Below are 14,323 nucleotides of genomic sequence, written 5' to 3' on the forward strand. Positions count from 1 at the left end.
ATCCTATCAGTGGTCCTAATAGGCACTTAAGCACCCATGACTTTCCAAGTATTCTTAGACTTCGCAACTGCAACCATCACTCAAAGATAAGGTGGTTAGCCCTATGCCTCCAGGTGTGTCCTATGTCTGTAGATGTGTGTGTTCATGGGGCAAGTTTGTCTGTTCTTGGGGATGAAAAACCGAGTTTCTGGGTTTTTCGTCACTGACGGGAATCAAACCCAGGTCTTTCTGAACAAAGGGCTTCTTCTATACCGACCGAGATACGGGAGCTCATAATGACATATAAAATTAATAAAACTAACAAAAATATCAAAAGCCTACCTATGTGCTATAGTTTTACATTTTGTAGGTGAGAGATACATAAAATTACTATCTCACGAGTGGTGGTTAAGGGATTGGAAAAGTTGGTTCAATGTAGAATTCAGGAAGAGTATATAGGAATATGATGCACTATGGTATTTTGATAGGTAGGCCCTAGCTTAGTAATTTACTTGCATTTTATAATAGAGTGAAACTGAGAATGAGATGTGACGTATCCCAGATATATCATAATGAGAAGAATGAGATAACGGTAGTATGATACAACATGATACTCCTGGACTTTACAAAGGCATTTGATAGAATACCGCATGAAAAACTATTAAATAAGTTGGAGCAAATGGAAATGATATGAAGCTAGTGACATAGACAGGAAGAAGGGTTGCGAGAAAAACACCAGAGAGTAATATATGGTGGAATACAATCCAGGTGAATGACTATGATTAGGGCAGTGATTCAGAACAGTACGGTTTAATTAGTATATTAATGATGTGAGACATAATTTGAGGGGATTATTCATTTGTTTGCTGATGATACAAAACCGGGGAGCTTGCAGTGCCTGCATGATGTAAATCATCAAGCAGGCACTATGGGCAAATGATAATTGCTATCAGTCTAATGTGACAAAGTGTATGGTTATGTACTTTGGATGAAAAGATTACATACTATGTATTAAATTACTAGATTGCAGGATTTTGATGAGGCTAGGGATTTGAGGATGATGATGATGGACAGAGTTGAAGTTCAGAGGGTATGTTGTAAAATTTGGCAGAATAGCTCAAAAGATGTTGAAGAACACACTGACAAGTGGAGACAGAGAGAAAGGTTGTTATCCTTTATAAGGTTATGATATGGATGTACTTTGACTAATATGCAGAGATTCAGTTACTTGGGTTTCTTGGTGATGAGGAGGTGGTAGAGATGATCCAGAGACAAGTGACCAAGATGAGGATAGGTCTGTGGAATGTTCCCTCTAAGCATAGATTAGATGTGTATTGTAAACTTTAGAGAATGAGCAGAAAAGATAGAAACATAAGTTACTAAAGGGACTCTATAAGACTGATACAAAATTAATTTTTTTGATATGCAATGAGCAGAGAAAGAACTAGGGGAAGTGGAAGGTGTCTAAGAGTGTAATTATTAAAGGTGTGAGGGTCAGATTTTTTTGCTTGGAGAGGTGGTGAACAATTGGAATGGATAAAACCAGTATGTAAGTGCTCTGAGTGAATGAGTCTAAAGATAGGTTATAACAAGTATTGTATGAATAATAAGTGTTAATGTTGGTCCCCTTCGATGATTCTTCTGCCTCCATGAAGATGTCTGTAATAATAATAATCCTTCCAACCATAAGGAATCATTCTCAGAAATGAAGAAATTTTGGTGAGTTGTGGGAATAAGTGAGCTTCGTGATATAGTGAGTCTTCACAATTCTGTGTAGGCTAGGTGGTGGTGATAGTCATCACAGATAATACAAGTAATATGTAATAATAATGATTAAAATTTTAAAAATTTCAGGACTTCTATTAATTCAGAAACTTAAAAATGCACTTACTTTCCAACTGTTGCTTTACAGCTAAACAACTGTTACAGAAAATTTTAAATGTATTTAGTAATAAATAATTTAATACTACTAAAAATTACATTATTAGATTTAATTATTATTATTATTCATGACACCTCTAAGGAGTCCGAAGTCTCATTGAGGGAGGATACCTATTGTACAACTCTCCATCTCCACCACTACACCGACACTCTACTACCAATAATCAACATCAGCGGCATCTACTGGTCACTACTACCACCACCACAGCTAGTATTTTTTTGTCTGTAAATTGCGTGTGTTCAGAAGGACCGATTTATCTGTATGTGGGATGAAAAACCCGAGTTTCCGGGAGGAAAAAACCCTGCTACCTCCGTATGAGATTGGCTAACTCACCTTCGATTGAAAACGTCCATATAAAGATTCCTCCCATCATGACGAGAATCAAACTTAGGCTTTTTCCAATCGAAGGGCTCAACATACCGTCGTTCTTCCATGTATTAATATGCAGGCCTGGTTGGCTGAGTGGATAGGGTATCCACTCTGTAGCCAAAAGGCTGAGGGTTCGAATCCTGCCGTGGGTATGGATGATTGTGATTGCCTGTGAAAATACTAGTGGTGGTGGGCAGTGGATGGTGATGGTGCAGATGAAGGTAGTTGCAATTGGTGGAGACAGATAGCTGTAGAGTGGGTGCCCTCCCTCAATGAGTCTTTGAATTTCATGGAGGTGTTATAATAATAATAATAATAATAATAATAATAATAATAATATAGTCTTGCATTAATATAATACTTTGAAAAGTAAAAAAAAAGAAAGAAACAGCACTCAGTAATAATTCAGCTTCCTTTCTCTATTTATAGTTAATTCAATTTGGACAGATAAGTGGGGGTTACTGTTTCAGTTTCAATGCTATTAAGTGCACTTATGCACTTATTATTATTATTATTATTATTATTATTATTATTATTATTACCCCAAGACCTCATGGAGTCAAAGAATCATCTGGGAGGTCCTTTTATCACACACAAAGCTCATCACACCGTGCCTTGAACACATTCAAACTCCTTGCAGACACTACACTCTCAGACAAGGCATTCCAATCAGTTACAACTCTGCACAAAAAACACCTGCCTCTCACTCCCCTACTCACACCCTCTTTATACAGTTTCCAGGGATGACCTCTGGTTCTCTCCCATTCACCCACTATTTTCTGTAGAACTTCTCCATCAATGATCCTATAACAACCCCTAACCAACTTGTAGGTCTCTATGATATCTCCCCTCTTCCTACTGTCAACCAGACTCTGCAAATTACATCTTCTCAATCTTTCCTCATACTCGACATTCCAGAGGTTAGAAACTACCTTAGTCAGCCACCTTTGGACCCTTTCCAACATCTCTTTGTCCTTCTGAAAACCAGGTGATCAAATCTGGGCACAATAGTCCATGTGTGGCCTAATCAAAGCCTTATACAATGGAACAAGAATCTCCCTACTTCTAGAAATCAGTGTCCTCTGCATCATTCCCAGAAGCCTTTGTGTTATCTTCACAATTTTCACTATGTGTCCCCTAAATTTCAGATCCTTATCCACTATCACCCCCAGATCTCTTATTTCTTCCACCCCCTCCAACAATATATCCTCACCAAGCATAAATTCTGCATCCCATCTTTGTTTTCCAAATTTTAAAAACCTTACATTTTGCAACATTGAACTCACATCCCCATTTCCGTGCCAATCACACAATTTATTCAAGTCTTCTTGTAAGGCCAAAACATCTTCTCTACTCTTCATGGTTCGTCCCACCTTTGCATCATCTGGAAACAACTGAATATTTCCATCCAAATCTTCACCAATAATCATTAATATATAAATTAAACAGTAATGGCTCTAAAACAGGCACTCCACTAGTGACTTTCCTTTTCCTGGATATCACTCCCCCCATACACAACTTGTTGATACCTATCAGATAGCCAGTCTCCAATCCAATGCACTAATCTAATATCTAACTCCATCTGGTCTGGTCTGACTGTCAACTTATCATGAGGTACTCTATCAAAAGCCGTTGCGAAATCCAAGTATATTACTGTGTATCATTCTCCTCTGTTCAAGGAAGAAGTCACTTTATTGTAATAAGTAAGTAGATTACAAAAACATGACCTCCCTTTAGCAAATCCATGCTGTCCATCAAAGATAATTCCATTGTTGCCAACTGAACTCTGGATCCTAGTTCTCACTAGCTTCTCCAACAACTTAACCACAACACCTGACACACAGATAGGCCTATAGTTTGATGCTTGACTTCGATCACCTCCTTTATGAAGTGGCACAATCTTGCCCTCCTTCCACTCCTTAGGGACTTGACTGAGTGCAAGACTTGTATTAAAAAAATATGTGAAGACAGGTGTCAACTCCCTGGCACATTCCTTCAGAATACGTGGTGATATATTATCAAGTCCCACAGCCTTATTAACATCTAGTTTACTCAATACTCCATACACCTCTTGCTCACTTACAGTCAGTCTCTCCTCCCCATCATCTACTGCTCTCAATCTCTCAATCTCACATTCACAAGATTGAAAGACCTTTATGAATTGCTCATTAAGTATCTCAACCACACATTCTGCAACAGCTGTCTTTATATATTTTCTCCTATCAATGTCATTCTTCCATAATTATTCTTTGTTTTGCTGGCTACATATCAAAAGAACTCCTTAGGATTATTTTTGGCTTCATTAGCTAACTACTGTTCATACCTCTCTTTAGCTACCCTCACCAACCAAGTCTCTACCTCACCCCCTTGCCTGGTCTTTGTAGACCTCATGGAATTGGTTATTTCCACTTCTCTTATGCTGCCTCCACAATGCCCTCTTTCTCTGTATTGCATGCTTAATCTTTTTATTCATCCATCTCACACTTGCCTTATTTAACCTTCTTACCCTTGGAATACATTTAGACATTGCACCTACTAGATAGTTTTTGAAAATCCCCCAAGCTGCATTGATCTCTTTTCCAGCTAACTCCTCATTCCATGCTACACCCGCAAGCTGTCTCCTGAGCTCTTCATAATCACCCCCCCCCCCCTTGTAGTTCCACATATACCTTTTCTCACTTGAAGTGCAAAATAATGCTCTTTATATCAGAAGACCTTTACTCCAAGGAGTGGGTGGGATTTAGAATCTTGGTATGACAGATGACAAAGAAGAGACACTACAAAATTCATAAAGATAACACAGCATATTACTACTATGATAAAGAGGATGATGATGAGTAGAGATGGGGGGGGGTTGTTCCACTTTATAAGGTTCTGATCACACCATATGTGGATTACTATAAACAAATTTGGTTGTCTGTGTTTTTTTTTTTTTTTTTTTTTCTACAGTGATGAGGAAACTCTGGAATGAGTAGAGACAGGTAGCTAAGGCAATATCAGAACTCCGAATTGATAGTTATGAGGGGAAGTTGAGAGAATATAAACAGCAAAACTTGGTGGATATGCAAAAAAGAGGTGATATGATATGATATGATATGATAGAGATAGTCATCTTGGTGAGAGGATTTTACCAAATTAACCCTGAAGGGATTATTCAAAGGCATGGGGAAAATAGAGAAGAGAAATTATGACATCTTGTTCTTTCCATTAATTCTGCCTTTTTGCTGATTGCTTACTTATGGCTTCACTTCTTCTTCTCTCCCATAGTCCTAAATGGACCATTGGGTCATTCATGGCTGGTAGGTGATATTCTTTGTTGGCCTCCTCCAATCATCTCGGTCTCTTGTTCTTGATGTCAGTTGAGAAAGGGAGGAATATGTCCATTTTTTGATGTTATCAGTCCATTTTAATCGAGGTTGGCCCCTAACCCTTGGTCCCGGAAATATTCCTTCTAGTACTTGCTTTGGAATGTCATTAGCCCTCTCCACATGTCCAAACCATTTCATCTGTCTTCTTCTTCTGACTGTCAGAATATTTTCCCTTTTCCTCCAGTCTATTGAATCAATCAGTTTTCAGACATTTTCATTGGTTTCATGAGCAGTATAGGGAATTCTCAAAAGTCTTCTGTAAGTTTTCATTTCAAAAGACAGGAGTCTCCTGTCTTTTGAAATTCTACCCTTACAAGAGGATAGAATTCACCAAGGTGTCAATTAGTCTTAGTCTGGTTGTGATTGCTATTCTGCTATCTCTCCACAATGGTTTTAACTTCTGTAGGGCCATGGTTGCCTTAGCAATTCAGTATTTAATGTTGGTTTTTGAATGACCATCTTGACTCAACATGCTTCCTAGATAAGTGAACTTGTTTACATTCTCAATTTGCTTGTTGCCAATTTGTATCTTTAAGAATTCAATGGCTGATTTTGAGGTTATCATTGTTTTTGTTTTTTGTAGGTTGATGTATAATCCATATTTTTTTAATGTTCTAAAACACAGCTGGTTATATCTTGTAATTCTTCTTCACTTTCTGCCAGAAGATTGATATCGTCTGCAAAATGTAAGTTATTCTTAGTACACCAACTACTATTCCAGTGTCATATTCAGGCTTCACTTCTGCTTCATGTAAAATGTCTGAAGTGGTTGTAATGTTGAAAAACAGTTTCTAAGGCTTTTTTCTGTTAAAAGGTTCACGTGAATGAATAACTTCTGGCTAAGTAGCTTTCCAGCGTGCATTTAAAGTTGATGGTTTCAATTCTGATAACCCCAACTTAGCAAGTTTGATGCAATCCAACATAGAAAATTTCTTCCTCACATCAATATCTGTCAGTAAATTATCCTTATTTAGTTTATCCAAAATGTATTGGAATGTTCTTCTTATGTAGTAAGTTTTGAAGGTAGCAATCACACTCTGGTCAAGTGGTTGTATTAGGTGGCAGAAAACAAAATTTCACATTTGAGTGTTCTAAAACAGGATGAACAGGGCACATTGTCTATAATCAATAAAACTTTAAAGTCCAGATTTTTTTCTATCAAATAGCGTTTAACTTCTGGAATGAAACATTGGGAACTATTCATTAAAAGTAACCCAACCTTTTTTATTTGCCTTCCAATGCACTGGTAACATGTTAAAATCCACACCTTTCATTGCCCACAGTCTTAGGGATCAATTAATGAGTAATGGTTTTAATATACGATCTGAAGCACTGCTGCAAAATAATGGAGTCACATGATCCTCAGCTGCTTTAAAGCCACCAATAGTTTTTTGTGATTTTGCTATATACATTCTACTTGGCATTTGTCTACGTTCTGTAGCATAGAGTAATCACTAATAATTCTGTAGTATAGAGTAATCCCTAATATCAGTTCTCTTTAAGAGAACTGAATTCATAAAGAGAACTGAATTCAAACAGAAAATTTAAAAATATGCACCATTTGAACACATGTTAAATCAAAATATATAGCGTAAAAATAGAATTGCTTTTGTTTTCTAAACTGTGTTATTTTGAAATTGTGTAAAAAAAAAAAAAGCCATGTAAAAAAGAGAATTAGTTATATTTATATATATAAAGGTAATTGGGCAATGACAGGTGTAGTGGGGAAATCGCAACCAACAAGTGACTTGTATAGGACTGGTTATAGACCTAAAAATGAGCTGCTGTGTTTATTTACAAATGGCAGAATCAATAATATCACATATCAATATATCACTAATTAATAATATGACATAGCTATTAAAATGATATTAAAAGCAATCAACAAAATGTTGGTTGCTTCTGTAAATGTTTACTAAATGAATCTATCTAACCTGACATATTAGACATTAAATCATATCAGTATTTTAGAAAAATCAAGTAATCCTTCAAAATTAATGTATGATCCAATGATTTTTTATTCACAAATCTCAAAAAATTTCTTTTTCTTTCTAGAAATCAGATTTGTATAATAGGACAAAAAAAAACCACTTCAAAATAATTAATCTAAAAAATAAAAGGAATTTACTTTTTTCTAGTTGCATTTTAAATGTACAAAAATTAAAAAAAAAGGCTATTTATTATAGATATAAAATGCTACTGTAGAAACTAGTAATGTGGAAATCAATATAATGCAGATAAATAAGGATACAACTGAGTTCAGCCCTAGATTTTTCAAGAACTTGTTCATAATAATGTTCCAGTTGAGTTACTCTCTCCTTTGCTTTGCTTGATATGAATTCTTGATACATTATTTCTTGATAAACCTGCTTAAGAATAGCATAATGAAATAATAATAATAATAATAATAATAATAATAATAATAATAATAATAATAATAACAACAATAATCCCTCAAGGAACATAGCCTTGTCATGGTAGTGAGGCTTGCATGCTTCAATGATGCTGAGAGCTATGCTGGCGGTAGCATAACTACCAGCAGGGCCACCCTTGTCAGACAGATATCAATTGAGGAGCTAGACTACCAGTGCTCCATTCCTTATTTTAATGATGAAAACCAAGAAGAAATCCATACCAAATCAGTCATCAAGGACTGTGTCAGATGTTGGGGATCCTGGGCATCAAGTGACAGGTGGGCTACAGGACCCAGCTCTCTTTGCTGGGCAATCAGGTCAGGAAGCTGAAAAGCGACTGAAAGAAGCCAAATGTAAAAAAAAAAAAAGGATCGTAGAAGAAAATAGAAACTGCTTGAAATGTTTTTACAAATGTTTTTACCAACAAGACCAGAAAAACGGGGTTTTAGAAAGTGTGTGCACATGATTTGGAAACAAAAATTTCTAGACTCTGCAATAACAGAACAAAGACTTATTATTATTATTATTAAAACAAGACCTCATGGAGTCAAAGACTCATCTAGGAGGTCCTTTTATCTCACACACATCTCATCATACCGGGTCTTAAACACATTCAAACTCCTTGCAGACACCACACTCTCAGGCAAGGCATTCCAATCATTCACAACTCTGCACGAAAAAAACCTGCCTCTCACTCCCCTACTCACACCCTCTTTATACAGTTTCCAGGTATGACCTCTGGTTCTCCCCTGATCTCCCACTATTCTCTGTAGAACTTCTCCACCATTGATCCTATAACAACCCCTTACCAACTTGTAGGTCTCTATCATATCTCCCCTCTTCCTTCTCTCCACTAGACTCTGCAAATTACATCTTTTCAATCTTTCCTCATACTCGACATTCCAGAGGCCAGAAACTACCTTAGTCAGTCGCCTTTGCACCCTTTCCAACATCTCTTCATCCTTCTGAAAACCAGGTGACCAAATCTGGGCACAATAGTCCATGTGTGGCCTAATCAAAGCCTTATACAATGGAACAAGAATCTCCCTACTTCTACACGTCAGTGTCTTCCTCATCATTCCCAGAAGTCTTTGTGTTGTCTTCACAATTTTGGCGATGTGTCCCCTAAATTTTAGATCCTTATCCACTATCACTCCTAGATCTCTTATTTCCTCTACTTCCAACAATATATTCTCACCAAGCATAAATTCTGCATCCCATCTTTGTTTTCCAAATTTTAAAACCTTACATTTTGCAACATTGAACTCGCATCCCCATTTGCTTGCCCAATCACTCAATTTATTCAAGTCTTCTTGCAAGGCCACAACATCTTCACTACTCTTTATGGTTCATCCCAACTTTGCATCATCTGCAAACAACTGAATATCTCCATCCAAATCTTCGCCAATATCATTAATATACAAGTTAAATAGTAATGGCCCTAAAACAGATCCCTGAGGCACTCCACTAGTGACTTTCCTTTTCCTGGATATTGCACCCCCATACACAACTTGTTGATACCTATCAGATAGCCAGTCTCCAATCCAATGCACTAATCTAATATCCAACCCCATCTGCTCTAGTTTGACTGTCAACTTATCATGAGGTACTCTATCAAAAGCTTTTGCAAAATCCAAGTATATTACTGTGTATCCTTCTCCTCTGTCCAAGGAAGCAGTCACTTTATTGTAATAAGTAAGTAGATTACTAAAACACGACCTCCCTTTAGCAAATCCATGCTGTCCATCAAAGATTATACCAACTTAACCACAACACCTGACACACAGATAGGCCTATAGTTTGATGCTTGAGTTCGATCACCTCCTTTATGAAGTGGCACAATCTTGCCCTCCTTCCACTCTTTAGGGACTTGACCAAGTGCAAGACTCGTATTAAAAAAATATGTCAAGGCAGGTGTCAACACTCTGGCACATTCCTTCAGAATACGCGGTGATATATTATCAAGTCCCACAGCCTTATTTACATCTAGTTTACTCAACTCCCCAAACACCTCTTGCTCACTTACAGTCAGTCTCTCCTCCCCATCATCAACTGCTCTTAATCTCTCCATGAAGTCACATTCACAAGATTGAAAGATCTTTATGAACTGCTCATTAAGTATCTCCACCACACATTCTGCAACAGCTGTCTTTATATTATTTCCTCCAATCAATGTCATCCTTCCATAATCATTCTTTCTTTTGCTGGCTACATGTCGAAAGAACTCCCTAGGATTCTTTTTAGCTTCATTAGCTAACTGCTGTTCATACCTCTCTTTAACTACTCTCACCAACCAAGTCACTCTCCTTGCCTGGTCTTTGTAGAACTCATGAAATTGGTTACTTCCACTTCTCTTATGCTGCCTCCACAATGCCCTTTTTCTCTGTATTGCATGCTTAATCTCTTTATTCATCCATCTCACACCTAACTTATTTAACCTTCTCACCCGTGGTATACATTTAGACATTGCATCCACTAAATATTTTTTGAAAATCCCCCAAGCTGCATTGATCTCTTTTCCAGCTAACTCCTCATTCCATGCTACACCTGCAAGCTGTCTCCTGAGCTCTTCATAATCACCTCCCTTGTAGTTCCACATATACCCTTTTTTCACAGGGGTCCTTGCACTGCTGGCAACCACCCAAGTAATCACCTCATGGTCACTTTCACAAAATATGGACCAAAAGAATTTCATTTTCCACAACAAAATATTTTCTGAACTTGAGCTGCAAGCATTATGTAATAAACCAACAGCTCCAGTTACAGCAAATCATCAGGAGGTAGCTATATCTAATTTCTAAATTCAACTCAGTGAGCAGCAAGCTGATGATCAACCTCAGAATGTTTTGACAGAAGTAGAATGAAGTCAGGGATGTTGAAACATATGAACTCCATAAATGACCGTATAAGACTACCAACATTAAAAGCCTCATATAAATCTAAACTAAAATAGCTCCTCTTAGGTACAAATATAGTGATAGAAACCATCGCAACCAACAATATAAAGGAAACAAATCAGCTCCCATACAGCACAGCTTATATCATTACAATATAGCTTGGTTGCAAACTGCAAGAGTAAAGGCTAAAGCTGAAGCAATCTGCACCATGGAAAATCCAATTGGAACGAAAAGTCAACAAACTTTGAGCTGATCTGAGCAACTTTTAGAGTTTTAAAGAAGGATTGGTGAAAAATAATAGCATCAAAAACAAACTCATAAATACATATAATTTGGCCAAGAAAACATTTACTGAAGTTACCACAGAGCTAAAGCAAAGAATTATAGCGAGTGCACAGAAAATTAAATGATATGAAGCAAGAATCAACCAATATGTACAAAATATGCAATTTTAACTGAACCGATGTTACTTCTTTCAACCTATTCAGAGAAATACAATGCAAACAATTATTCACCAGAAAAGAAGAAACACTCGAATTTTGGAAGTCAATCTGGTATAATCCTATTGAACATAATAAACCTCATGGATTAAGGAAATAGAATCAGAAATTAAACAAAAGCAAAATGTCATTATTACTAAAGAAATGATAAGTGCACAGACTAGAGAATTAAAAAACTGAAGTGCACCTGGCAAAGGCGAACTCCATGGATTTTGGTTAAAGTAATACTTTTCTCTTCATGACAGAAGGATAAAGGTGTGGACCCAAGTAACTATCATCCAAAAACATGCTTACCAACTATGCTTAAGCTGTTCACACAATCATAGCAAATTCCATATACCACTACTTATCAGATAATCAGATTTATCTGACTGAACAAAATGGCAATTCTCAAAAAACTAGATGAACAAAACACCAGATCCCTATTGATAAAATGATACTCAGAATTCAAAAAGATGAAAAACTAACTTAAACATGGAATGGATAGAGTATAAGAAAGCATTTGATTCCCTCCCACATCCCTGGATCCTAAAATCACTACAAATATTTAGAATTAGCAAAAAACATATGTTCATTTCAGGTTGCTGCTATGAAATCATAGAATCAACTTTAATAGTCAATTAAACTAGCATTAAACATGGAATTTTCCAAGGTTTATTCTTGCACAAGAGTAAAGGCCGAAGATGAAGCAATCTGCCATGGAAAATCCGATTGGAACAAAAAGTCAACAAACTTCGAGCTGATCTGAGCAACTTAAAGAGTTTTAAAAAAGGATGGATGAAAAGTAATAGCATCAAAAACAAAGTTGTCATCATTACTCTTTAACATTTCTTTGATACCTTAGTCGATGATTTTGAAGCAAACAAAACTTGGATATGAAATTCCTAAATATAATATCAAAATTTCCCATATACTTTATATAGATGACTTGAAGTTATATGGAAAATCAGCACAGCAAATAGATTCATTACTGAACATGGTTCTTATTTTCAGTCAAGGCATCAAAATGGAATTTGGTTGGGATAAATGTCCAATTTTATCCATTAAATGAGGAAAAATGAATGATGCTAGCAATTTTAATTTTGATCAGGAGAAGTATATAAAAGCAATTTTAGCTAATTAACACTATAAAATACCTAGGAATACTAGAAGCTGGTGATATTCTCCACTTGAAAGTTAAACAACAGGCAGTAATGGAATACACCAAAAGAGTCAGAAATATTCTGAAAAGAAATGGATTAAATTCATTTTAAAATCCATTAAATCTTAATAGATTAAACACAGTTAGAGCACTGAACTCTTGAGCTATACCAATGATCCAATGCACAGCTGGCAAAATAGATTGAACAAAAAGGAGACCTGGACAAATTGGACCACAAAATTAGAAAATTAATGACTATGCATCATGCATTACATCCACAAATTGATGCTGACCGGCTGTACCTATCAAGAAGAATAGGTGGATGGGATCTGCTGCAAGTGAGACTGACTGTGAAAGAAGAGAGAAGAAATTAGTTTAAAAAATTACATCAACAACAATACTGAGCAAATGCTTCATTGTTTCACAAGAAAGTCTTCTAATAGCAATAGGAAACAAATCCAATTACAAAAAAGGAACAGCAAAATAACCGATATGTGCAATGGAAAAATAAATCTCCTTGCATGGCCAATTTCTATGAAATATTGAATAAAAAATTGATGTAACCAAGATGTGCCAATGGCAACAATATCAATATATTAAAAAAAAAAATAAAAAAAAAAAACAGAAGGATTTATTCTTGCTGCTTAAAGAACAGACATTACAAACTAATGCAATCAAAGTAAAAATTTTGAACATCACTAACAGCAAATGTAGATTATGCAATCAGAAAGATGAGACTGTAGAACATCTAATCAGTGCCTACAAAAACTGCCCCAACTGATTATAAATACTACCATTATCAATTGGCCAAAATAATTCATCGGCATGTATGCAAAGCAAATGGTTTTCCTACTTCTGATAACTGGTGGCTGCATAAAATAGAGACAGGATTGGAAAATGTAAAAGCAAAAATTCTCTGGGACTTGAGAATACAAGCTGATTGGCATTTGGAACATAACAGACCTGACATCAGAATTATTGAACATGGACAGGTTTCGATTATTGACATCACAGTACCCACTGATAACAACATCAACAACAAAGAATTTGCAAAAAAAAAAAAAATCATTAAATATGTGGTATTCAAAGTTGGCTGGTTGTGGTTTAAACACATCAATTTCATCCCAATAGTTATCGGTGTACTTGGTGCAATTTCAAAGAAGTCATCCAACTATTTACAAGAATTAAACATCAATGAAGCAATCACATATGATCTACAAAAAAATGGCATTACTTCGAACATCCATATTTTACAATGCTACCTGAAAGACTATTCTTAGATTCTTGGTTAGAATCTGAATTGCTCTGTATTACCAGTCAAACTTTTGTTTCAATGATATCTTGTTTTGACTGTGTTTCAGTTGTGTGAATAATAATAATAATAATAATAATAATAATAATAATAATAATAATAATAATAATAGCTAAGTAATAATAATAACCAGAGTAAGTAATAGTTAATAATAATAATAATAATAATAATAGTTAGAGAAAGGAGAGAGAGAGAGATTGGAAGCTGTAAGAATCAGGGATGCCAGTGAGAGAAAGATGAATGAATCTGTTTGGAGTGTCATGTATGGAGATTCGATGATTTGAGGTGTGCAGAGTAGAGTGCCAGAGGAGTGCTTGCCCAGTGGAATGATATGAAGCATGTGGCACTGGCAGTGAAGAGGGGTAAGAATGTGAAGGAGATGATAGTAATGGGATGAATAA

General features: G+C 36.0%; 1 protein-coding gene across 1 annotated transcript in view; it reads right to left on the reverse strand.

Annotated features, from left to right (window-relative positions):
• LOC150103936 (E3 ubiquitin-protein ligase CCNB1IP1-like) overlaps positions 1-14,323 on the reverse strand; it is a 164,115-nt gene that overhangs the window by 62,213 nt on the left and 87,579 nt on the right. The window contains exons 5-6 of the mRNA XM_090397101.1: positions 7,910-8,024; positions 1,871-1,891 (exon numbers count right to left, since the gene is read on the reverse strand). Coding sequence (XP_090253227.1) covers positions 1,871-1,891; positions 7,910-8,024 — 136 coding nt within the window. The remainder of the gene's footprint in view (positions 1-1,870; positions 1,892-7,909; positions 8,025-14,323) is intronic.

Source organism: Typopeltis vanoorti, chromosome 8, assembly GCF_054136105.1.
Source record: "Typopeltis vanoorti isolate ZY-2024b chromosome 8, IOZ_Tvanoo_1.0, whole genome shotgun sequence".
Lineage (NCBI taxonomy): Eukaryota > Metazoa > Arthropoda > Arachnida > Uropygi > Thelyphonidae > Typopeltis > Typopeltis vanoorti.